At 48.3% G+C, this 27,376-nt stretch overlaps 1 protein-coding gene across 1 annotated transcript; it reads right to left on the reverse strand.

The window, feature by feature from the left end:
- pdzk1 (PDZ domain containing 1) lies at nucleotides 1–26,342 on the reverse strand. The gene is given in 9 exon segments (XM_038818873.1): nucleotides 1–1,696; nucleotides 5,685–6,014; nucleotides 12,587–12,787; nucleotides 14,613–14,809; nucleotides 16,485–16,680; nucleotides 18,691–18,827; nucleotides 22,569–22,806; nucleotides 26,114–26,182; nucleotides 26,184–26,342. Coding segments are annotated over 9 exon segments (1,569 nt in total). The 5' UTR covers nucleotides 26,325–26,342; the 3' UTR covers nucleotides 1–1,636.
- Between the last annotated feature and the right edge of the window lie 1,034 nt (nucleotides 26,343–27,376).

The raw sequence follows: 27,376 nt of genomic DNA on the forward strand, positions 1-27,376 counted from the left end.
TTTCAGCAAACAATAATCTTTATTAGTGTCGCAAGTAGGCTCACGTTAACAATGCAATGAAGTTACTGTGAAAACGTGAAACGGATAGCGAGCAAAATCAGAATAAAGGCGCTGAGATGGTAGGTCATTTGAAGCAATGACATGCAGAATTGAAATTGATAAATTTTTGACTCTTGAAGTTCTTCGGGACTTTCTTTAAATGGTTAAAGGTGCGTTATAAATGTAAGTTGTTTATGTGGGAGTTGGAAAGCGGGAGAGACGGGTGAGTTGCAGGAATTGAACAGACCTTGACTCAATTAACAAGGAAATGGGAAGTATCAGGAGTAAGCCCTTCGGCCTTTCAAACGTATTCTGCCCGTTCTGAGAGATCGTGGGCGGGATTCTCCATTCTCGCAGCCAGTCCACGTGGTTCCCTGTTGTGGCCATCACATCCCCTCGGGAAACCCACGGGCGCGCTGGCTGTGGACCGGAGGATCTCGCCGACGGAGATTCCCGCTGAATGGCACATCCACAATATCAACTCCACTTTCCTACCCGTTCCCCATATCTCCTTATTCACTTGGTGCCCAAAATCTATTCAACACGATATTGAATATACTCCATGACGAACAGTCAAAACTCACTGGAGTAGAGAATCCACAGTCCTCCCATTGAAAAAAAATTCTCCTCAGCCCGGTCCTCAACCCTTTAGTCTGAGCTGACCCCAGATCCCAGACCCCCCATCCAGCGAAAATCTACCCCGTCGAACCCCTTGAGCATTGATGAATGGGATTGGTGGGGAGCTTCCCAGAGTTTGTCCAAAATTGACGAACATTTCTTTCATCGCCCTGGCGATGGGTTGAGGAAAGTAGGGGGTAGTGGTGTGGGGTTTTTTTGTTCAGCAGGCTAGGAATCGGAAGTGACTTTTAAACGTAATATTCCAAGTAACAGTCCTATCATAAGGAGGTCTGCAACATGGGGGTAATGCAGATTATACATCGAGTCAGAATGGTTACAGCAAAGGAGGCCCTTCGTGTCTATCATTCAAGGACATTCACCGACAATAAACTTTACATCAGTGGTCATGCCCACATTAAATAACGTTTTCTTGCAAAGTTTCATGGCTACGAGCTTCGGTTCATTTCATTCCAGAGGATTATTCTCTGTAGAGCAGAAAAGGTTAAAGGGAAATTAAACCCACTGACAGGTCAGTCGGTAACTAGAGCGACACAGATTTAAGGTGATTGGCAAAAACCAGAGGTGAAATTAAATAAACTTTTACAGAGTGAGATGCTGTGATATGGAAGGCGCTGCCTGACTGGGCAGTGGAAGCAGCTTCAACAGGAACTATCAGAAGGAAATTGAATAAACACTGGAAAGGGGGAAAATCGATGGGGAAAGGATCAGAGAAACAGCTGGGACAAGCACATTAGGCTGAGTAACCCCCTTTGAGGCTGTAAGATTTGATGATTTAATTTTATAGCTAATGAATAATAATTAATTATCATTACTTTAACACATTTCTGTGTCAGAATTTTGCTTGAATGAGAAACAAGGTTTGATTAGCAAATACGAATTTGAGCCATACACTTTTGTAGATACTTCCAGTTATTGAAGGTTGCTGAGAAGGTGATTATGTTGCTCCACTATGATCTCGTTACAATTGTGTATCATCATCTGTGCCCTGATCAGCGGACGATGAGGAGGATGACTTGGCCTAGAAAGTAACGAAAGGATTTTAATTCAAATGTCCAACTAGTCGTACCAAGTCCCACACACTCACATGTCCTTGTTGCTCAACGACCTACGTTGGCATCCAGTCCAGTGACACTTCAAAATGTCACCTTGGTGTTCAACTTACGCCATGGCCTCACTCGTCCCGGTCTTTAACCTTGTCAGCTCTACAACCGTTCAAGAGGGAGAAAAGGATAGAGGATATATTTTTGGGGTGTGATGAAGAGGGACAGAGGAAGCTCATGTGGACCTGAAACACCAACATGAACTAGATGGGCACTGTTCGCTCTTCCTGTAAATTCTATATAATAAAATGTTTTAGATTTATTCCCAGCCTTGCAAATAAATAATTGCCATTTTCACATCAATAAGGGACAAATTGGTATATTTCAGTGTAGTAGCAAACAAGGAACTTCAGAGAGTCGTGAACACCGCCCAGTCCATCACACGAACCTGCCTCCCATCCATTGACTCCATCTACACCTCCCGCTGCCTGGGGAAAGCGGGCAGCATAATCAAAGATCCCTCCCACCCGGCTTATTCACTCTTCAAACTTCTTCCATCGGGCAGGAGATACAGAAGTCTGAGAACACGCACGAACAGACTCAAAAACAGCTTCTTCCTCGCTGTCACCAGACTCCTAAATAACCCTCTTATTGACTGACCGCATTAACACTGCACCCTGTATGCTTCATCTGATGCCAGTGCTTATGTAGTTACATTGTATATGTTGTGTTGCCCTATTATGTACTTTCTTTTATTCCCTTTTCTTCCCATGTACTTAATGATCTGTTGAGCTGCTCGCAATAAAATACCTTTCACTGTACCTCAGTACACGTGACAATAAACAAATCCAATCCAAGACACTCTATGGCACACTGATTGTTCTTGACAACTGCAGAGGATCTTGTCGGGGGGAGGGGGGTAACGGGGTAGAGATTCAATAGCTCTGTGTTAAGGAATCGATGGAGAATCATAGAATTTCTATGCAGAAGGAGGCCATTCGGCCCATTGAGTTTGCACTGGCCCTTGGAAAGAGCACCCTAGCCCATGCCTCAACCCTATCCCCGCAACCCAGTAACCCCACCTAACCTTTTGGACACTGAGGGGCAATTCATCATGGCCAATCCACCTAACCTGCAAATCTTTGGACTGTGGGAAGAAACTGGAGCACCCGGAGGAAACCTACGCAGACATTGGGAGAACGTGCAGACTCCCCACAGACAGTCACCCGAGGCAGGGCCCATCCGGGTCGGAGATTTGCCGTGAAAAACGGCGAGCGGCGATTCTTCCGAGCCGGGGGGGGGGGGGCGCCAGGGGGGTGTGAAATTTGTCGGGGGGGCCCTTCCGTGATTCTCCCACCCGGCGTGGGAGTGGAGAATCGCGCCCATAGTCTACGAAAGGGTTAAAATCCAATTCAAATAGAATACAACTAAAAGTCTTCCGTGAGAAACGCATTGCCTTCACAGATACCGATAAAGAGACAGAACAAGAGGCTTTCCAGACAGGAAAAACAGGCTGATAACATGGAGTTACTTTTGACAGAAGCATGTTGCTTTGATTCTCAAGCATATTTTGACACCCTCAGAAGTAAAACACCTATAAACTTCGAAAAGGCAGCAGATTCTCTCTGTATCAGAAATTTATGTAAATTTAGAAATCCACGAGGAAGTAAAATCTCAGCAGTTATAGGATTGAGGTCTGTTAGATATTCCCATCAACAAAAGCAAAAGCTATGCTTTAAAGTTTGGACTGGAAGCATAAAAAAAGTTAAATGTTTGTATATCCTGTGAATTTTATCAGTTAATATGGATCTGATTTCGTACTTTTAGTTTACCTTATAGTTGCACCTTGTAGTGTTCAAAACTATTAATATGTAACCCAAGATTTAAATTTATAATAAATTATTATGTAGTAACCATTAAAAAGGTTACTGTCTCAATCTGTAACCTCACAAATAATGTATAGTTTCTGGAATTATTAATTAGGATTTGCTGAGAGTATTAATCTTATAGGAATAGCAGATTTGTTATAACGACAATGTATATATCTTCCTGAGATTATTTTGTTTAGTTTAAAATCCCCTGGTAGAGAAGGCATTTTATCTTAGGACCCAATCGTTAGTTAGCCCAGCTAATTAAGCTCTTCTGAGATTCAGAATTTCTTAAAGTTGCGATTTTAATCCAGCAATAAATTCAAAAGGAAGATTTACCCTTGCTGGGGATATCAGAACTCAGACAGCTGCACTCGATTTATAGCCAGAACACGGGGAAGAACTATGTTCCTCGTCCTTCAAAAAATGCCAGAGTATTTTTTACACCAACATTAGCCGACAGATTGGGCCTTGTTTTCACCTCTCAGCCAAAAGGTGACACCTCTGACAGTGCGGCACTCCCTCAGTACTGACCCTCTGACAGTGCGGCACTCCCTCAGTACTGACCCTCTGACAGTGCGGCACTCCCTCAGCACTGACCCTCTGACAGTGCAGCACTCCCTCAGCACTGACCCTCTGACAGTGCAGCACTCCCTCAGTACTGACCCTCTGACAGTGCGGCACTCCCTCAGTACTGACCCTCTGACAGTGCAGCACTCCCTCAGTACTGACCCTCTGACAGTGCGTCACTCCCTCAGTACTGACCCTCTGACAGTGCAGCATTCCCTCAGTACTGACCCTCTGACAGTGCGGCACTCCCTCAGTACTGAGCCTCTGACAGTGCGGCACTCCCTCAGTACTGACCCTCTGACAGTGCAGCACTCCCTCAGTACTGACCCTCTGGCAGTGCGGCACTCCCTCAGTACTGACCCTCTGACAGTGCGGCACTCCCTCAGTACTGACTCTCTGACAGTGCAGCACTCCCTCAGTACTGACTCTCTGACAGTGCGGCACTCTCTCAGTACTGACCTTCTGACAGTGGGGCACTCCCTCAGTACTGACCCTCTGACAGTGCAGCGCTCCCTCATTACTGACCCTCTGACAGTGCAGCACTCCCTCAGTACTGACCCTCTGACAGTGCGGCACGCCCTCAGTACTGACCCTCTGACAATGCGGCACTCCCTCAGTACTGACCCTCTGACAGTGCAGCACTCCCTCAGTACTGACCCTCTGACAGTGCGGCACTCCCTCAGTACTGACCCTCGGACAGTGCAGCACTCCCTCAGTACTGACCCTCTGACAGTGCAGCACTCCCTCAGTACTGACCCTCTGACAGTGCAGCACTCCCTCAGTACTGACCCTCTAACAGTGCGGCACTCCCTCAGTACTGACCCTCCGACAGTGCAGCACTCCCTCAGTACTGACCCTCTGACAGTGCAGCACTCCCTCAGTACTGACCCTCTGACAGTGCAGCACTCCCTCAGTACTGACCCTCTGACAGTGCGGCGCTCCCTCAGTACTGACCCTCTGACAGTGCGGCACGCCCTCAGTACTGACCCTCTGACAGTGCAGCACGCCCTCAGTACTGACCCTCTGACAGTGCGGCACTCCCTCAGTACTGACCCTCTGACTTGTTCTCTATGCAATGGAGTGTCAGCCTAGGTTATGTGTGCACGTGACTGGGAGTGGGACTGAATCTCATGACTTTCACTAACAACTGCAATGGGGAACATAGGAAAAACCTTTTTAGTCAGAGTGTGATGAGAATGTGGAACTCACTGACACAGGGAGTTGTTGAGGTGAATAGTGTGGATAGAATCAATGCTGTAAATATTCTGCAAAACTTTATCACTTTGTTCCTCCAATATCCGACGCAATTTCCTTCATCTTGGTGCTGTGCCGTCAGCTGTCACAGCCCCTCCCTCGCTCTTTCTCACCCTTTCTGCGGCTTCTTAAAACCCATCTCTTTGACCCAACTTTTCGATCCTTAAAATCTCCAAATTTTGTTTGTTTATGCTCCAATGCGATGCCTTGAGAGGATCTACAGCGTGAAAGGTGCTATATAAATGCAACTTGTTGGTATAGTTGAGTGACTTACCTGCTCTCTCCTATCCTGGGGAGGGCTGGCAGATACTGGTTCCTGAGTTACTGGCTCCTCAGGAGTGCTTTCCTCTTCGATACTCTCGGGAGTGCAAACTGCCTCAGGTGGTGGCTCTGGGATTTCTGTTGGGGAGGTCGGGGTGTTTGTTGCTTTGGAGTGAACATAGTCTTCCTTCGCAATCACCAGCATGCTCAGCTTGACCCCGCTGCTCTTTATTTTCTCCACCAGTTCTTCGTGTGTATCTGCCTCCACGTTGACGCCATTCACCTCCATTACTATATCGTTCACTTTCAGGCCTGCCTCTTCTGCTGTGCTTCCTTTAGCAACCTAGGGCAGAGACAAGGAGATATTCCTTTATGCAGCACATTGCTAATGTCTAGTCGCAGGGTTGTTAACCCTACAGAACTGCCTGGGATCTCCAGAAATTGGAGGTCAATCTCCAGGCCGCTGCTGTGTGCGACCCTGGAGATAAATCATCGACACATTGAAAAATATTGTCTTTAACCTTCTGTTAACCAGATGTAAAACATATTGAAAACGGAGAAAAATAAGACTGGCCAACAATCAAGCTTCATCCAATCGGGTAATGAGATTTGTTGCTTTCCAATTGTTGGAGGAAGGCCATGCTTCACAAGGATAGTCATGTTGGCCGACGCCTGGCTGGAGTGCGGGCGCAAGTCATGTAATGGAACCTCCAGGAACACACTTAATCACAGTTGGCAAACCTAGCTGGAACATACTGCCCGGAAGGACAATTCCTTGCCGACGTTCTAACTAGATCTGTGTGAGAACAGGAAATGTTTGCAGGGCTAAATGGAAAGAGTGGGTAATTGCATAGCCCTTTCAAAGAAGAAACACATATGATGGGCTGAATGGCCTTCTCCTGCGCGAGAGGAATCTCTGTCGGGCCTACAGCACAAGCAACCTGACCCATCCCCACAGCCTCTGCATTGCAGGAACCTGACCAATCCCCACAGCCTCTGCATTGCAGGAACCTGACCCATCCCCACAGCCTCTGCATTGCAGGAACCTGACCCATCCCCACAGCCTCTGCATTGCAGGAACCTGACCCATCCCCACAGCCTCCGCATTGCAGGAACCTGACCCATCCCCACAGCCTCCGCATTGCAGGAACCTGACCCATCCCCACAGCCTCCGCATTGCAGGAACTCACCCTGACCAATCCCCACAGCCTCTGCATTGCAGGAAACTGACCCATCCCCACAGCCTCCGCATTGCAGGAACCTGACCCATCCCCACAGCCTCCGCATTGCAGGAACCTGACCAATCCCCACAGCCTCTGCATTGCAGGAAACTGACCCATCCCCACAGCCTCCGCATTGCAGGAACCTGACCCATCCCCACAGCCTCCGCATTGCAGGAACCTGACCCATCCCCACAGCCTCCGCATTGCAGGAACCTGACCCATCCCCACAGCCTCCGCATTGCAGGAACCTGACCCATCCCCACAGCCTCTGCATTGCAGGAACCTGACCCATCCCCACAGCCTCCGCATTGCAGGAACTCACCAAGGTTCCTTCAACAGCACCTTCCAAATCCATGACTTCGACCTGGGCGTGAAGTTATGAGGTGCGATCAGTAAGTTTGCAAATGACACAAGGATTGGTGGTGTGCCACACAGCCTTAGGTTTCAGGACGATATAGACGAGTTTGGCAGATGGGCAGAACAGTGGCAAATGGAATTTAACTCTGGAGGGTGTGAGATGATGAATTTTGGGAGGCCTAACCAAACAATGGAATATACAATGAGCAGTCGGACCCCAGGAAGTAAAGAGGATTAGGAAGACCTTGATGTGCATGTTCGCTGAAGACAGCAGGACAGGTAGATAAGGTGCTTAAGGAGTCCTATGGGATGCTTGCCCTTATTAAATGAGACATAGAATATAAGAGCAGGAGGACGTGATGGAGCTGTGTGAAATGCTGTTTTGGCCACAGCTGGGGTACTGTGTACCGTTCTGGTCCCCGCACCATCGGAAGGATGCACATACACTGGAGGGGGTGCAGAGGAGATTCACCAGGATGTTGCCTGGGCTGGAGCATTTCAGCTATGAAGAGAGGCTGGTTAGGCTGAGGTTGTTTTCCCTGGAGCAGGGAAGGCTGAGGGGGGGGGGGGGGGGGGGGGGGACCTGATTGAGGTGCATAAAATTATGAAGGACACAGATAGGGTGGAACAGGAAGAAACTTTTCCCCTTAGCCGAGGGGTCAATAACCAGGTGACATCAATTTAAAGTAAGGGGCTGGAGATTTAGGGGGGATTTGAGGAAACATTTTTTCACCCAGAGGGTGGTGAGAGTCTGGAACTCGCTTCCTGAAAGGCAGGTGGAGGCAGGAACCCTCACAACATTTAAGAATTATTGAGATGAGCACTTGAAATGCCAGAGCACACAAGGCTACGGACCAAGATCTGGGAAATGGGATTAAAAGAGATAGGTGATGGATGGTCGGCACGAATATGATGGGCTGAAGGGCCTCTTTCCGTGCTGTAAAAATCCTATGCCTCTGAGGGTTGCAGATACCTGGGAACACCACCACCTGGATGTCTCCCTCCATACCACAACACCCTTTAAAAAAACATTTCCAACTAAAGGGCAATTTAGCATGGCCAATCCACCTACCCTGCACATCTTTGGGTTGTGGGGGTGAAACCTACGCAAACACGGGGAGAATGTGCGAACTCCACACGGACAGTGACCCAGGGCCGGGATCGAACCCGGGACCTCGGCGTCAGTGCTCACCACCGTGCCATCCTCACACACCATCCTGACCTGGAAATATATTACCGTTCCTTCACTGTTGCTGGGTTAAAATCCTGGAACTCCCTAACATCACTGTGGGTGTACCTACACCAGATGGACTGCGGGCACATCACCAAGCTCTGGAGGACCATGAGGCACGGGCAATAAACGCTGGCCTTGCCAGAATCACTCACATTCCAGGAAATAATGAAAAGTAAATTAGAACCTTGGCTTGTATCAATTTTTTGATTGCTGTTTGTTTTAGCCTGTCCTTGTAACTTTAACTAGACATCTCAATAACATACTGATATCGACTGAGATTGAGAGACCGCAACCATTAATTATTGGCTGAAGTGTTACACAAATAACCTTCAAGTAACCATGGAGACTATAATTGATCCAAATCGCTCCAGTCATATTTTCACTTGTCGCTCCTGGTTTCAGTGTAGTCCACCCTGCCTTTACCTAATGCAACAGTAATGCATTGGCTGTTGAACACTATGGGATTCCTAGTGATATGAAAGGAGTTTAGAAAATCACCGCTCCATGACCTTCAGTCATTCTTAGTTCTGCAACTGTCAACATCAGGATGGATGATCCATTGACCAGAAGCTTAACTGGACCAGTCACATCAACGCCATGCCTACCAAGGGCAGGGAACATAGAACATAGAACAGTACAGCACAGAACAGGCCCTTCGGCCCTCAATGTTGTGCCGAGCCATGATCACCCTACTCAAACCCACGTATCCACCCTATACCCGTAACCCAACAAGCCCCCCCTTAACCTTACTTTTATTAGGACACTACAGGCAATTTAGCATGGCCAATCCACCTAACCCGCACATCTTTGGACTGTGGGAGGAAACCGGAGCACCCGGAGGAAACCCACGCACACAGGGGGAGGACGTGCAGACTCCACACAGACAGTGACCCAGCCGGGAATCGAACCTGGGACCCTGGAGCTGTGAAGCATTTATGCTAACCACCATGCTACCCTGGGATTCTCTTTATTCATTCAATGTGAGAATCGCTGGCTAAGACAGCATTTATAGGGGCTGATTTAGCTCACTCGGCTAAATCGCTGGCTTTTAAAGCACACCAAGCAGGCCAGCAGCACGATTCGATTCCCGTACCAGCCTCCCCGGACAGGCGCCGGAATGTGGCGACGAGGGGCTTTTCACAGTAACTTCATTGAAGCCTACTCCTGACAATAAGCGATTTTCGTTTCATAATAATAATCTTTTATGAGAATCTTTATTGTCACAAGTAGGCTTACATTAACACTGCAATGAAGTTACTGTGAAAAGCCCCTAGTCACCTCATTCCGGTGCCTGTTCAGGTACACAGAGGGAGAATTCAGAATGTCCAATTCACCTTAACAGCACGTCTTTCGGGACTTGTGGGAGGAAAGCGGAGCACCCGGAGGAAACCCACGCAGACACGGGGAGAACATGCAGACTCCGCACAGACAGCGACCCAAGCCGGGAATCGAACCTGGTACACTAGCACTGTAAAGCAACAGTGCTGACCACTGTGCTACCGTGCTGCCCATTTACTGCTCATGCCAAATTGTCCTTGAGATGGTGAAAAAAAATAAATGAAAATCGCTTATTGTCACAAGTAGGCTTCAAATGAAGTTACTGTGAAAAGCCCCTAGTAACCACATTCAGGCACCTGTTCGGGGAGGCTGGTATGGGAATTGAACCGTGCTGCTGGCCTGCCTTGGTCTGCTTTAAAAGCCAGCTCTTTAGCCCTGTGCTAAACCAGCCCCTTAAGTTGGTGTGTCTCTCTCGGCCATTATAGAGGGGCAGTTAAGAGTTAACCACATTTCTGTAGGTCTGGAGTCACATGCAGGCCAGACCGAGTAAGGACAGCAGATTTCCTTCCCTAAAGGACATTTGTAAATTGGATGTTTTTGTTATTACAAACTCATTGCTTAATGGTTTTCATTAATGATACTAGCTTTTTATTCCAAATGTATTTTAACTGATTGTTTTTAAACCCCCCAGCTGTTATAGCAGTGTCATGAGAATGTCACTTTAAGAAATGTTTGGCTGCTCATGTTACTGCAGTGATGTCAGAGTGTGGGTGGAGCTGAGCTCTGGCTCTGCTTCTTAGTTTCACTTTGAGAAAAGCTTGGATGTGTCTGGGTCTTTTTGGTTTTGTTTTTCAGTTTGTCGCAGCTGAAGTCAGTCAGAGCAGCCGTACTGTTGAGCTCTCTGCCATGAAAGACTATCTCTGGATCATTTGGTGAATTCAGAATTACAAATGTTCTCAGTAGTGAATGTAAACCCTGATGTGCTTCTGTTTAAAGGTTTGTTAAGTCTTCTGGGTGTTAAGAGGACAGCTTCCAGATTACTTAGTGTTGTATTCTTTGGGGGGTGTATTTGATTTACTGGTTGCTAAAATGTTCACTGTTTGTTTTAGAAAGGCTAACTTGAGTTCACAGAATAAACATTGTTTTGCTTTAAAAAATACTTTTCCATTTCTGCTGTACCACACCTGTAGAGTGGGCCATGTGCTCCCCATACCACAATCTATTAAGTGTTGTGGGTCAGGTGAACTCCATGATACACTTTGGGGTTCTCTAAACCCTGGCTCATAACACCAGGGATATAAACTCATGTCTCCGGATTTCTAGTCCAGCAGTATAACTACCATCTATACCTAAATTCTTATTTCGGTGGCATAGTGCTTAGCATTTCTGCCTCACAGCGCCAGATACCTGGGTTTAATTCTGGCCTTGGGTGTCTGTGTGGAGTCTCCACGTTGTCCCCGTGTCTGCGTGGGCTTCCTCCGGGTGCTCCAGTTTCCTCCCACTGTCCAAGGATGTGCAGCTTAGGTGAGTTACGGGGATAGAGCAGGGGAGGGGGCCTTGGTCGGGTGCTCTTTCAGAGGGTCGGTGCAGACTCAGTGGGCCAAATGGCCTCCTGCACTGTAGCGTTTCAATGATTCTATGAGTTGGGTATTTTTCTCTCCTCCTGTCCCATCAACAAAAATGTTCGAAAAGGAACTAGGTATGAAGCATATTGGTCAGGAACTGGGTTTGAAGCACAGGAACTGGGTTTGAAGTACAGGAACTGGGATTGACGCACAGGGAGTGGGGATGAAGCACAGGGAGTGGGGATGAAGCACAGGGTGTGGGGATGAAGCACAGGGAGTGGGGATGAAGCACAGGGAGTGGGGATGAGGCACAGGGAGTGGGGATGAAGCACAGGGAGTGGGGATGAAGCACAGGGAGTGGGGATGAAGCACAGGGAGTGGGGATGAAGCGCAGGGAGTGGGGATGAAGCACAGGGAGTGGGGATGAAGCGCAGGGAGTGGGGATGAAGCACAGGGAGTGGGGATGAGGCACAGGGAGTGGGGATGAAGCACAGGGAGTGGGGATGAGGCACAGGGAGTGGGGATGAAGCACAGGGAGTGGGGATGAAGCACAGGGAGTGGGGATGAAGCACAGGGAGTGGGGATGAAGCACAGGGAGTGGGGATGAAGCACAGGGAGTGGGGATGAAGCGCAGGGAGTGGGGATGAAGCACAGGGAGTGGGGATGAGGCACAGGGAGTGGGGATGAAGCACAGGGAGTGGGGATGAGGCACAGGGAGTGGGGATGAAGCACAGGGAGTGGGGATGAAGCACAGGGAGTGGGGATGAAGCACAGGGAGTGGGGATGAAGCACAGGGAGTGGGGATGAGGCACAGGGAGTGGGGATGAAGCACAGGGAGTGGGGATGAGGCACAGGGAGTGGGGATGAGGCACAGGGAGTGGGGATGAAGCACAGGGAGAGGGGATGAAGCACAGGGAGTGGGGATGAAGCGCAGGGAGTGGGGATGAAGCGCAGGGAGTGGGGATGAAGCACAGGGAGTGGGGATGAAGCACAGGGAGTGGGGATGAAGCACAGGGAGTGGGGATGAGGCACAGGGAGTGGGGATGAGGCACAGGGAGTGGGGATGAAGCACAGGGAGTGGGGATGAAGCACAGGGAGTGGGGATGAAGCGCAGGAAGTGGGGATGAAGCACAGGGAGTGGGGATGAAGCATGTTGATCAGCTCTTATAAATTGTTGGCACAGCTGCGGTGGATAAAACGGTCTCTCAAACTCTAAGTTTCTACATTCTTACTTTAACCCCGCACCAAGTGTTTGTACCTGTTTAATAAACTGTCCTTGCACACCCTTGATTGCATTGAGTGTGAAGCCATATCCGTCTGGACCTTTGGTGAAATGGCACGTTCTGGGTCCATGCTGAGGGCTGTCTGCCGATCTCTGGCTCTCTCGCGACTCCTCAATTTCCGCCGATGGCTGTGATTCATAAACCTCTTGCCAGTAACAGATTGGAGAAATTCCAGCCTGTGATTAAGAAGGGGATGCAAATGTTCGACATTAATTTAACCTTCACCTTGAACAGCCAGGAGGAAATAGTTTTTTGGTTCAATTTGGGGACATCACAGGTTCATTGTCCAACTTGCGGGAAACTAAATAAATAATCTGAGCATCCGTAAATAGTGCAAGAGGAAGAAGAGTTTATCTAGAAACCACCGCCCCTCCAAGACCTCCCAGACAGCCGCCCATCCCCAACCCTGCTCCACACTAACAATGGTGAATCAAAACTTTCAGAACCAGTGACAATCATGCTCAAGAATTAGTCTTTTAGAAACTAGTGCCGGGATTCTGCAATACGGGGGCTAAGTGTTGACGCCGGCGTGGACACTGGAGTGTCAACACGCGTCCTGCTCCAGCGATTCCGTGGCCCACAGGGGGTCAGCACGGCGCCGGAGTGCTCCACGCAGCGCCGGCACCAATAAGCAGCCTTGCACCCCGGCCGCAGGTCCGCGCAGGCACGGTGGCCGCTTCCCCGCCGGGCCCATGCAACATGGCGCAGCCACCACACTGCGGGTCAGCGCAGAAGAAGGTAGGCCCCCGATCGCAGGCCTGGTCGCCGTGGAGGCCCCCCCCCCAGAATCTAAACCCCCCCCCCCCCCCCGCCCCACCAGGACAGCCACCGCGGCCGCGGGTCCCATCTCCCGCCAAGTGGAGCCATGTTGGAACCACGCTGGCGGGAACTCGGCCACGGAGAATCGCCACGGGGGCGGCTGCCGGTGAGTCTCCGTTCGCCAGCGAATCGCGCCCCGGCGTGCGGGCCATCTTGGCGTCAACTCCAATTCTCCGAGTTGGCGTGGGCTCGGAGAATCCCAGCTCTGGTTCTATTTTTTAAACTTTGATCCCTGTGGTATTCAGCACTGTTGTATTATATTGTATATGTGGGTATTACGGTAAGGCCCAAGTACTACAGGTACGTGGGTAGATCCCTGCCTGCTGGCTCCGCCCAGTAGGCGGAGTATAAATGTGTGTGCTCCCCGTACAGCAGCCATTTCATCAGCTGCTGTAGGAGGCCACACATCTCAGTGTAATAAAGCCTCAATTACATCCCACTCTCGTATCGTCGTAATTGATAGTGCATCAATCCTTAATCCTAGACTTTCCATTAGTGGAAACGGTTTTTCTTTATCTGCCCAATCTGTTGTTCTTAATATCTCATAAACATTGATCAAATCACTCCTTAACTTCTTAAAGTGGGGAGAATACAACCCGAGTTTGTAGAATCATCCCTTATAATCCAACTGTTGGGATCCAAGTGTAATTCTGGTAAATCTATACTGCAATCCCTCCTACCTGGAAAGTTCGGTGCCCAGAACTATAAATGTGCTTTAACCAGAGTTTCGGGTATCTGAAATTTAACCTCTTAACCTCATCCTCGATTCCTTCTTCCAATGAGATACTTGCACACCTAAATTGCAGCACAGATGGCTGTTAGCAACAGGAACAGAAACCCTGGCTGAACTTATTCCAAATATAACTCTGGGTCTGCGTGGGTATTTCTAGCATCTCAACAAGGGGTGAATCAACTGCCCTGCCCTATAAACTCTCTTTTCACACTCGCCCAGGGAAGGGCACATACACTTTGCTATAATTATGCCATGGTGCATCAGAATAAAGTCAAATGTGATTAACCATTACGCCCACAGTTCTGGAGGAGTTGCAATTTGATAGGATCCTGGTTTGAGACAAAAGTTTAAGCTGAATGAAATTTTGGATTCCATTTCCAATGCAGCACAGGTCAGTGGGGTCAGGGTTCATCATTTGCGGTTGGCTCCATGTTGATTCATTCACCTACCTGTTTGTAAAGCTCATTTGTTGCACTATCGACAACAAGGAATGTGATCTGGTTCCCGCAGTTCCTTATCTTATCGACTAACGCTTCATGATCTAGACCGTCTATGACATTCCCATTCACAGCAACCAGAAGATCATCGTCAAGCAGCCCAGCCTTCTCTGCTGGACTCTTTGGGTCAATCTCCCTGATGTAGTGACCTAGATATTTGCAAAGGGATTATATTAGTAAATCACTTGGGTTTTTGAACAACCCAACAGTTTAAAGGTCACTTTTACCGCGGAGTAATCTTCAGACTCGAAGAGTTGAGAAAGGCAATTGGGGTTAACAGTGAGGAACCTGATAGAGACACAGGTTAGATGCAGGTTAAAGTTCCAGGACATGAACCTACCAACGGACTGGAACCATTACCGCATCTCTGATTATTCTTCATTTCATATATCAGCCAACCTCGGTTCTTAAGATTTCCAACTTCTGATCAAATAGTGCCCCCCTCCCTTGGGCACTTTTGGAAAGTGGCACAAAGGTGACTTTGCATCTCAGAGAGAGAGAAGACCCTCATTATTTGATTTTGGTTTGAGTTAAAATGCAGATCGCTTGAGGTGAAGGAATATCATGTTCTGTCTCCCCAGGTGTTCCAATTGAGATTTCAACTAAAATTGAACAATCACAATTGCTGCTTAACTGTGCGTTGGTGAAAGCTGAGCTCGCTATAGATACACAATTATTGGAACAATAAGAAATAGGAGCAGGAATAGACCACACGGCCCATCCAACCAGCTCCGCCATTCAATAGGATCATGACCTTTTACAGACACTCAACTTTCTCAGCCTCTCCCCATATCCCATGATTCCCTCAGTGGCCAAAAATCTGTCTCAGACTCAAGGGCAAAGCTCTCCAGGTTAGAGAATTCCATGGATTTACAATCCTCTGGCTGAAGAAACTCCTCCTAATCTTGGTCTTGGTGTCCACCCCATCACGCTTCTTCAGAATCTTGTATCTTTCAATGAAATCGCCTCTCATTCTCCGAAACTGCCGGGAAACTTGGATACGTTACTCTTGGTACAAACTTGTTGGGCAGGTGACCAAAACCTTCATCAAAGAGGCAGGTTTTGTAGAATGTCTGAAAGGATGAGAGAGAGGTGGAGAGGGTTAGGGAAGAAATTCCGGATCTAAGGGTCCAGGCAGCTGAAAGCTGGGCAACCGATGGTGAAACGAAAGAAATCGGAGAAACACAGTTGTCTTGGAACATTGTAGGACTGGAGAATATTACAAAGATAGGGAGGGGTGAGGTCACAGAGGGGTTTGAACGTGAGGATGAAAGTTTTAAAATTGCAGCATTGCACGACTGAGATCGGTTTAGGTTGGCGCTGAGAGTGCAAATATTACCCCATGGACAGCACAGTAGCACAGTGATTAGCACTGTGGCTTCACAGCGCCAGGGTCCCAGGTTCGATTCCCGGCTTGGGTCACTGTCTGTGCAGAGTCTGCACGTTCTCCCCGTGCCTGCGTGGGTTTAATCCGGGTGCTCCGGTGAAAGACGTGTTGTTAGGTGAATTAGACGTTCTGAATTCTCCCTCAGTGTACCAAACAGGCGCCGGAATGTGGTGACTAGGGGCTTTTCACAGTAACTTCATTGCAGTGTTAATGGAACCCTACTTGTGGCAATAATAAAGATTATTATTATATTAACCCAACCAAGAAGAAGAATAAGAACAGGGACCACAGTTGATATTACTTCCCACTTTATAAGGCAGGGTTTAAGGACAATGGCCACTCCTATGATTCCTGGATGCACAGTCCCAGCGGGGAGTCCTGCACTAAAAGCACAGAATCTAGCTCTTACAAATAACGCCCTGGTTCACAATAAATACCCTCTCGGCCTTGTTCAACTCTCAAATAGAATCCGTAGCCTTGAGGTCCTTTGGATAGCTCAGCAATCCGTGGTTTGTGAAGCAGGCCTTTCACACTTGCCATTGCAGCCACCACCTTAGTCATTTTGCTTTTGAAATATTTGTCCGAGGCCTCATCAATCAGCAGTAGCACAATACTGTTCCCCGAAGCTTTCATCTGAAAAAGATATCACACAGTTAAAAATACGCAGAAATAATTGATGTCACTAAAGGAGCTTTTGCCAGAGGCAATATTACAAAAACAACGACCTGCCATTAAGTGCTGTGTTCAAAGTAGTGAATTCACTTTGAAAGACAATCACTGGTCAGCGAATTTCGCAGCTAATTCTGCACAGGGCAACATCTGCAAATAGCAAATATGCTAATTGGCCAGTAATTAAGTCAGTTAGGGTGTGGAATGATGGCCACAATGTTGGGCAGACTCCTTACTCCTGTTTGCCGAGCAGTAATAGGTTTGTACCTCCATGGTGAGAATGACCAGGGCCTTTGGATCACAGCTGAAAGACGGAGCCGCGGAGACCCTGAGACAGCAGCTTCAGGAAAGGAAGCAGATTGGTTGTTCTCCCTGACCAGAGGGATCAAGAACTGACCTTTTCGCAGTCCAATTCCTACAAACTAGATGAACCTTTACACCAATGAATCTCAGTGTCAGGCTGCAGACCACAACCCGGGGGAAAGGCCTCCTCAATGCTCTAATTGTAGTGAGATCGCAATCTGCTCCTTGTGAATACGTTCAGAATGTCGATCGTTACCTGCAGCTCCCCAAGAAACTCTACCTTTTGGTAAATTATCAGGAGCTACAGGTATAAATGTCTCATGCCTCTTGGACAAACCGTTACATAAAGAATAAGCTCTCCACCCTCTCTCAGCATTATGTTCTACTGGCAAGAGGGGTCCTACTGTATCCATCAAAGATGCGCAGGTTAGGTGGATTGGCCATTCTAAATTGCCCCTTAATGTCCGATGGTTAGTGGGGTTATAGAGTTACAGAAATAGGGCAAGGAATGGGCCTACGTAGAGGCTCTTTCAGAGGGTTGGTGTAGACTCGATGGGCTGAATGGCCTCCTTCTACACTGTTGGAATTCTATGATGGTTCATCATTTTTATGCAGCAACAATTTTTATCCATCAACTTGTTATAATGCGCTGCCTGAAAGAGCAGTGGAATCAGATTGAATTGGTGGTTGGGGAATTGGGTAAAAACTTGAACAGGAAAGATTTGAGGGCTATGGGGAAAGAGCAGGAGGACTAGTTGGATAGATCTTTCAAAGAACCAGCACACGCACAATGGGCCAAATGGCCTCCTTCTGCCCTCTACGATTTGATAAAGAGACAAACTACATGCTTGATAGGTCACCTTGTAAAGTGTTCTCAGTAAAGATTTGACATCGAGTCACAGAAGCAGATGTTAGAACAATTGACCAAAAGCTTGGCCAAAGGGGTAAGTTTTAAGCTGCATCTTATAGACGGAGAGAGGTTCAGAGCTTAGGGCCTTGGCAGCTTGGGAGGAAGGTAGTAGCGTAATAGTAATGTCACTGGACTAGTAATCCAGTGGACCAGACTGATGCTCTGGGGACATGGGTTCAAATCTCATCTCAGCTTGACAACCGGTGGGATTCATTCAATTAATTTAGAAACAACTTGGAATTGAAAAATAGTGACCATGAAACCATCATCGATTATCGTGGAAACCCATCCGGTTCACTAATGGCCTTTAGGGAAGGGAATCTGCCGTCCTTACCCACAGCGATATGGCTGCCCTGAAAACTCTCCTCCTCACTGTTCTCCTGAGAAACTCTCCAAAAGATCTACCTCTTTGACCAAACTTTAATGATGTGGAGATGCCGGCCCTGGACTGGGGTGAGCACAGTAAGAAGTCTTTTAACACCAGGTTAAAGTCCAACAGGTCTATTTGACCTGATGAAGGAGCAGCTCTCCGAAAGCTAGTGACTCCAAACAAACCGTTTGGACTTTAACCTGGTGTTGTAAGACTTCTTACTGTGACTAAACTTTAAGTCACCTGTCCTAATGTCTCCTTACAGCTCAGTGTTTTAGAAAAGCCCCTGTCAACTGCCTTGACATGTTTTACTATATTAAGGGTGCTTTGTTGTTACAAAGAGAATTTAGCTATACATTCGGGGAATGAGTCAAGACGTTGCTTCGAGTACCTTGGACACCATTTGCTGATGATTGATGTTTTCAACATTTTCCCCGTTCAGTTCAATGATCCTGTCATTGGGTTGAACTCCGGCAGTGAAGGCTGTGCCGTCAGGAGTGATCTCGGTCATGAACAGACCAGGGACTCCTGCAAAAGGAAAGGTTTGAGTAAATCAGAACTTTCACATATCCCTGGGTTTAGTCAGACAGAAACTCCTCGAGTATGCTCACTCCCTGAACGTGTGGATAATGTTCATTTTCCAACAAGAATGACCACACATCTTTCAAAAATTAATCCTGCAAAATAATACAGCTTCCACTTTCTAAATTGTTCACCTTTCGGTCACGTTCCTGCTTGTCTCCTCCGAATTGTGATAACCAGTAACTTTTTGTGTTTATGTCAATTTTAATGTTACCAGTTACAGTGTCTCAAGTATCTGTTTATTTTGGACAGGAAAAGTTGCATTGGAGTTTGCACCTTCTTAAGGTTCCATCAGTACAAGAACAGATAGAAGTAAAAAAACACCATGGGTGGGATTCTCCGACCCCCGCCAGGTCGGAGAATCGCCGGGGACCGGAGTCAATCCCGCCCCCGCCCTCTCCCGAATTCTTCGCCACCAGCGATTCGGCGGGGGCGGGATGGGCTGAAGTCCTGCCGCTGTCAAGCCTCTCCCGCTGACGTGGATCAAACCACCTACCTTACCGGTGGGAGCAGGTGGCGGGAGCGGGCACTGGGGTCCTGGGGGGACGCGGGGCGATCCGGCACCAGGGGGTGCCCCCATGGTGGCCTGGCCCGCAATCGGGGCCCACCGATCGGCCGGCGGGCCTGTGCCGTGGGGGCACTCTTTTCCTTCCGCTTTCACCATGGTCTTCACCATGGCGGAGGCAGAAGAGACCCCCTCCCCTGCGCCTGCGTGGGGATAACATCAGCAGCCGCTGACGCTCCGGCGCATGCGCGGATTTATGCCGGCCGGCGAAGTCCCTTTGGCCCCGACTGGCGTGGTGCCAATGGCCATCCATACCAGCCGGAGGAGCGCCAACCACTTTGGCGCGGGCCTAGCCCCTCAATGTGAGGGCTTGGCCCCTAAAGGTGCGGAGACTTCCGACCCTTTGGGGCGGCCCGATGCCGGAGTGGTTCATACCATTCCATCACGGCGGGACCCCCCGCCCCACCGGGTAGGGGAGAATCCCAGCCCATGTTACGATCTACTTGCTGTTTGTATACTTAAACTTACTAAGTAGTTTGGGTTACAGTATTCTTGACTGCTATCACAACACTAACCTGGTACATTGTTGTTCATGAGCAACAGGCAAATCAAACTCGCTTAAGCATCAATGTCTGAGATTTCCTGCAACAAGTCAGGAGTGTGATGGAATACTCTCCACTTGCCTGGATGAGCGCAGCTCCAATAACACTCAAGAAACTCAACACCATCCAGGACAAAGCAGCCGATTGATTGCTCCCCCTTCCAAAAAACATTCACCTCCTCCACCACCGACACACAGTGGCAGCCGTGTGTACCATCTACAAGATGCACTGCAGTAACTCACCACGATTCCCTTGACATCACCTTCCAAACCTGTGACCTCTACCATCCTGAAGGACAAGGGCAGCAGACACATGGGAACCCCACCACCTGGAAGTTCCACTGTAAGCCACTCACCAACTTGACTGTCGATGGGTAAAAATCCTGGAACTCTCTCCCTAACAGCACAGTGGGTGTACCTACACCTCATGGACTGCGGCAGTTCAAGAAGGCAGCTCACCACCACCTTCTCAAGGGGCAATTAGGGATGGACAATAAATGCTGAACTACCCAGCAATGTTTACGTCAAAACAAAGATTTATTTAAATCACTTATTTCAGTCCACAGGTATTAATTCATAGACTCCCAAGAGTGCAGAAGGAGGCCATTCAACTCATCAAGTCTGCACCAACCCAAGGATAGCACGGTGGCACAGTACGGCGCCGAGGTCCCAGGTTCGATCCCAGCTCTGGGTCAATGTCCATGTGGAGTTTGCACATTCTCCCAGTGTTTGCGTGGATTTTACACCCCAAAGCTGTGCAGGGTAGGTGGTTTGGCCACGCTAAAATGCCCCTTAATTGGAAAAAATTAATTGGATACTCTAAAAAAAATGTTTAAAGTCTGCACCAACTCTCTGAACGAGCCCCCTACCTAGGCCCACAGCCCCTCACCATCCCCATAACCAAATTTAAACTTTTGGACACCAAGGGGAAATGTAGCATGGCCTAATTCACCTAACCTGCACATCTTTTGGACTGTGGGGGGAAACTGGAGCGCTCGGAGGAAACCCACGGAGACACAGGTAGAACGTGCAGACTCCGCACAGTTACCCAAGGCTGGAATTGAACCCGGGTCCCTGATGCTGTGAGGCAGCAGAGCTAACCACTGTGCCACCGTGCCAGCCCCTATTTAATAGGATCACAACTGATCTACACCGAGTCCACCTTTCAGCCGTCTCCACATATCCCTGAATTCAATGAGTGCCCAAAAATCTATTAATCTCTGTCCGAATATCCACAACAATTGATTACCCACTGGTCTTTTGGGGAGAGAATTCCACAGTTTCATTTATGGGTCTTTGAGCTGACTTTCCCAGAGAGAGGCGGAGGTGGGGGTTACTGAATATTTTTAAGGCAGAGCTCGATAGATTCTTGACTAACAAATGAATCATAGGGTGTCAAGGCTGGGCAGGATAATGGAGTCGTTGAGCCACAACCAGATCAACCATGATTTCATTGAATGGTGAGGCGAGCTCGAAGGCCTGAATGGAGTATTCCTGCTGTTGATTTGTATTTTGTATGTCAGTGTGTACAACCTAAATGACCAACCCCTTATTCTCAGACTATGACCTGGGGCGGAATTCTCCGACCCCCCGAGGAGTCTGAGAATTGCGCGGGGCCGGCGTCAATCCTGCCCCCCGCCGTGGCCCGAATTCTCCCCCACTCGGGAATCGGCGGGGGCTTGAATCGCGCCGTGCCGGACAGCATGCCCCCCACGGCGAATCTCCGGCCCGCGATGGGCCAAAGTCCCGCCGCTGACAGGCCAATCCCGCCGGCGGGAATCAAAGCATGTCTGGTGCCGGCGGGATTGGCGGCGCAGGCGGGCGCCGGGGTCCTGGGGGGGGGGGGGGGGGGGGGGCACACGCCGATCTGGCCCCGGGGGGGGTGCTCCCACGGTGGCCTGGCCCGCGATCGGGGCCCACCGATCGGCCGGCGGGCCTGTGCCATGGGGGCACTCTTTTTCTTCTGCCACGCCATGGCCTTCACCGTGGCGGGGGCAGAAGAGACCCCCTCCTCTGCGCATGCGCCGATATGACGTCAGCCGCTGCTGATGCACCGGCGCATACACGGACTTCCGCTGGCCGCCAAAGGCCTTTCAGCCCCGGCTGGCGGGGCGCTATAGGCCATTCGCGCCGGCCGGCGGAGCGGGAGCCACTCCAGCACGGGCCTAGCCCTTAAAGGTGTGGAGAATTCCGCACCTTTGCGGAGGCCCGACGCCGGAATGGTTCACGCCACTCCATCCCGCCGGGACCCCCCGCCCCGCCGGGTAGGGGAGAATCCTGCCCCTGGTTCTGGACTCTCTAACCTGGGGAAGATTCTTCCAATCTCTTGAGAATATAGTCAATCTGATTCAATCTCTCCTCATGAAACAGCCCTTTCATCCCAGGAACTGATCTCCTGTACCCATAGGCGCACCCCCCTCGAAGGCAGGTATATCCTCCCTTAGATAAAAGCACCATTCCTCCAGGTGTGGTCTTGCCAAAGCCCTATATACCTGCAGCAAGATTTTCTCACTCATATTGCAGGGCTAACATACCGTTTGCCTTCTTCAATCAGGATGCGCCAAATTATTTAAAGTTTTACCTTCGATGGTCTTCAGTGAAAATCCAAAGCTCGAGCCCTGTTTCACCAGGTGGCACAATTTTGGCTGTGGTTTTTGTCCACTGACTCCATTCATCACAGGCTCGACTGGACTGGGAGTGGGACTGGGACCTCCCAATTCAGACAGGTTAATGCTTTCCTTCTTGGCTTGTGTGTAGGAGACATCGTCCAATACCAGAAGAGTGACAGAATTCCCAGACCGTTTAATCAGCTCCACCACCTGAAACAGAGAGGGACAGTGTGGGATGTGGAACCATCGAGTCCCCTGGAGAATCATGCGAGAGAGAGAGAGAGATTGATTATTGACAGGTGATTGTAAATCAGCTTTGTACCCTCCATCCTTCATCGTTCTTTCTTTCCATCCTTTCTGTGCTGACTCTTTGAAAGGACTATTCAGTTAGTCCGACTGCCCCCGCTCTTTCCCCGGAGCCCTGAAAATTTCCCTCTTCAAATATCCACCCAATTCCCTTTTGAAAGTTCTTATTGGATCGGCATCCACGCTGGCATCAGGCAGCACCGTCCAGATCACAACAGATCGCCGCGCAAAAAAATTCTCATCATCTCCAGCTCGGTTTTTTAAATGTTAATTTATCTTCAATCTGCGTTCATCTGGTTACCAACTCTCTTGCCGCTGGAAACACTCCTCGTTTTTAGTGGATGGTAATGATTGTTGCAGTGGGATAGGGGGGATGGTACAATGGAATCATTTGATTTCTGACATCTAAATATTGTTGGCAATTTTCTGTTTATTGCCCATCCCTAATTGCCCTTGAGAAGATGTTTGCTCGGCCATTTCAGAGGGTATTTAAGAGTCAACCACGTTGCTGTGGGTCTGGAGTCACATGTAGGTCAGACCAGGTAAGGGCGGCAGATTTCCCTTCCCTAAAGGACATTAATAAGCCAGGTGGGTTTTTGCAGCAATTGACCATGGTTTCATGGTCATCAATAGACTTTTACTTCCAGTTTCTTTTACAATTCCACCATCTACCATCTACTAAATCCCCCCGCTGTTCTAAGGAGAACAATCACAGCATGTTCAGCCTCTCCACATTAACTGAAGTCCCTCATTCCTGCAATTCCCTCTCTAACAGCACTGTGGGTGTACCTACACCAGATGGACTGCAGCGGTTCAAGAAGGCAGCTCACCACCACCTTTTCCAGGGTAATAGGGATGGGGAATAAATTGCAGGCCTGGCCACATCCTGTCAAATATATTTTTTTAATTCCATTAAATCTCTTCTGCACCCTCTCCAAGGCCCTGGCATCCTTCCCTAAAGAGTGGAGCACAGAGTTCAACAGAATACTCCCGCTGAGGCCCAAGTAGTAAGTAATTCAGGTTTGGTGTAATTCCCTTCTTTTTTGTACTCTGTGCCGATAAATACATTACCGGGACAGGTCTTTTATTCTGGGGTCTGGTACGGAACGCCCCTATTCCAGTTGGGCCCGATGAAATCTAGAAGGTTTTTCCATAATGACTGTAGAAGTGGTGATGGAACCATCAATTCACTAGACACGTGATTTAAGATATGAACAGTGGTTTTAATCTACTTACAACAGAGCCAGCCTGTTCCGCATTGAACTCTCGATGAACTGAACGACTGGCATTGGTATTTATACAGCAGTCCAGGGGGAGGAGTTGTGGGCGGAGCCAAGGGTGGAGCCCTGTACAAACTCCTAAGCATTCCCAGCGCTACTCCCCCTAGTGGTCGGGCAACGCAACTGCGCTTACAAATGCATGGTCTCATGTATATACAATACAGTGTGAATTACGGAGTTACATTCACCACAAGTGGGCAGTGGGATTGGTGGGGATGGGTACAATGGAATAGTGTATGCAGTTTGATGTCAGACACCTAAATATGGGGTTGCAATCCTTTCTGCTTCTTGTTTTGATCCAAGTCTAGTCAGACACAATCATCCAGAGAAATGAACAATTATTTCCCCATTCCGTTTTCCAGATAGAAATCTTTGTTGTTCATTTATGAAATCAACTCTCTATAACTTGTTGAGGGAAGTAAAGGCCCAATGTGCTCCTCACTAGCAGAACTGTCTGCTCTTTCATTATGATATGGCAAGTGTTATTGTCAACAGGAACCCAGAAAGGATGTACGGTATCAAGTTGGTATCAAGATAACCGATACCAACTCTTTTAATTCTACTTCCATTGTTCTTACCTCCTAAGCTGCCTTGACTGTTTCACCATGTTTCCATGAAAATACATAGGATAGGGAATGTAATGAAGGGATAACTGTGGGATGGAGTAGGTACATGGATCATGATAGTTAGGGTTTATGCTTGGGAGGGAGATGGGTATGTAATTGTGGGGTTTTTGTGTGCGTTGGATCTCTTTGTTTAAAATGTTCAAATTATGCCTTAAGTGCCTTCCGCACGGTAAATTCTATGATTCTATGAATAAAATATTTTAATTGCATTGAGTAAGAAACAATAAACACTGTCATGTGAGAGTACCTTTAAGAAATGGGTGTTTATAAATGGGTGTGTATATAAATATCTGTAGTGAGGGTGCCTTTTTGAAATGGTGTTATTACTGCGGCGATTTCAGAGAGTGGGTGAAGCTGGGCTATCTGTCAGCTTTTTACTTTTGTTTTAGGCTGTTTGCTGCAGGGTGTGTTTTAGTTTCGTTTTCAGAGCTGGATAGCTGCAGTCACAGCCAGAAGGTGGATTAGAGTCACTCTCTGTAATCTAAAGACTGTAAATCGATCCTGGTGATTTAAAACTAATAACAGTAATAACTTTAACCTGATGTGCTTAGACATAGAATTTACAGTGCAGAAGGAGGCCATTCGACCCATCGAGTCTTCACCGGCTCCTGGAAAGAGCACCCTATCCAAGGTTAACACCTCCACCCTATCCCCATAACCCAGTAACCCCACCCAACACTAAGGGCAATTTTGGACACTAAGGGCAATTTATCATGGCCAATCCACCTAACCTTCACATTTTTGGACTGTGGGAGGAAACCGGAGCACCCGGAGGAAACCCACGCACACACGGGGAGGATGTGCAGACTCCGCACAGACAGTGACCCAAGCCGGAATCGAACCTGGGACCCTGGAGCTGTGAAGCGATTGTGCTATCCACAATGCTACCGTGCTGCCCTTCTGGTAAAAGGTGCTTTAAGTCTTATGGATGTTAAAAGGAAAGCTGAAAGGATGACTTAGTGTTGTATTCTTTGGGGCTGTATTTGAATTAATGGTTGCTAAGATGTTCACTGTATGTTTTAAAAAGGTTAACTTGAGTTCATAGAATAAACATTGTTTTGTTTTAAAAATACTTTCCATTTCTGCTGTACCACACCTGTAGAGTGGGCCGTGTGCTCCCCATACCACAATCTAGTAAAAGTTGTGGGTCAGGTGAACTCCATGATACACTTTGGGGTTCTCTAAACCCTGGCCCATAACGACACTTTAATCTTATTGTGATTAACACAAATCCTAGTTCGATGAATATGTGTGTGTATAAATGGGGTATATTAACAATAGGCCATCAGTACATGAGGCTCATACCTGTTGATGTTCCTCCCTATCCACGAAAACCGTGTCGACCCGAATGACTCGATCGCCGTCTCTCAATCCCGACTTTGTCAGCGGGACCTCCTGTCACCACAGAACGGATCAAGTGCCCCTCAATGTCCTTCTCTATCCTTAAGAAGAAACCAAAGCTTCCACCCTCCTTCTTGGACAGTTTGCAAAACCGAGGCTGAAGGTCAGCTGCCATCACTTGGTGTTTCGGAGACCTAAAATATCCAAATACGCGACAGCAATGGGTCAAATTCCAAACTGGCTTCGGGTCCACAGATATTTTTGTTAGTATTGAGGTGACAGAGTTTGACCTCTTCAGAAAAAGTGGCTCGGAGTCAGCCAATAGATCGCTGGACTTTTAATGCAAGTTACATCCTGAGCAATTGGAGCTTTCATAATACTTGTGCTATTTCTTAAAAAAAACATACTGCAAGTTGGCCCTGCCATTCCCCCACATCGAATTACTCCCCTTGATAATTGTGCCTGCCCTGCCCATGTGTCTTCCGGGTCAAATTAAACTGTTTTAAAGGGTGGCGCGGTGGTGCAGTGGTTAGCACTGCTGCCTCACGACTCCAAGGACCCGGGTTCGAATTGGCTGGTATGTGGCTGGTTAAACTGAATGCAGGAGAAAGGTGAAGTGATACATTTTGGGAGGAAGAACGATGAGAGACAAATCTAAAATGTAACAGGCGTAGAGGATAAAGGGGACACTGGTAGCATTGATAGAGGGACAGTAAGCAGAGTAGAATGGTGAAGAGTTTTGGGCTCTGAGCTGTGGCCATTCTATATTCAGATGTTTCTATAAACGCAGAGTCCTATTTTGGAGCACTGAGTGTTAACGGGGTTAACGTGCTCAGGCTTTGGTGAAGGTCTGAAACCACAGTAATGATGACTAAGAGCACCTAGTGCATAAAAGTGAGATTAAAAGTGAATACAAGGAACTAGAAAACTGAAGTAGCCATTCACTCAAAACCACTTCCCACTCCAAATGTTGACATGAGTTCCTGCTGGCAGAAGTGTTTTGAGGAAGTGTGAGCAGCCAACAAGGGAGCATCAGCAATTTGTGGGATGAAATTCCAAGTTAACGGCATCAATTTGTCAGCCAGGATTTGGTGGTGTTGGTGGGGGGAGGGTGTTGGGAAGAGTATCTTACCTAAGCCCACACCTTCACCCTATCCCCATAACCCAGTAACCCCACCTAACCTTTTTGGACACAAAGGGCAATTGATCATGACCAATCCACCTAAC

Source organism: Scyliorhinus canicula, chromosome 14 (genome assembly GCF_902713615.1).
Source record: "Scyliorhinus canicula chromosome 14, sScyCan1.1, whole genome shotgun sequence".
NCBI lineage: Eukaryota > Metazoa > Chordata > Chondrichthyes > Carcharhiniformes > Scyliorhinidae > Scyliorhinus > Scyliorhinus canicula.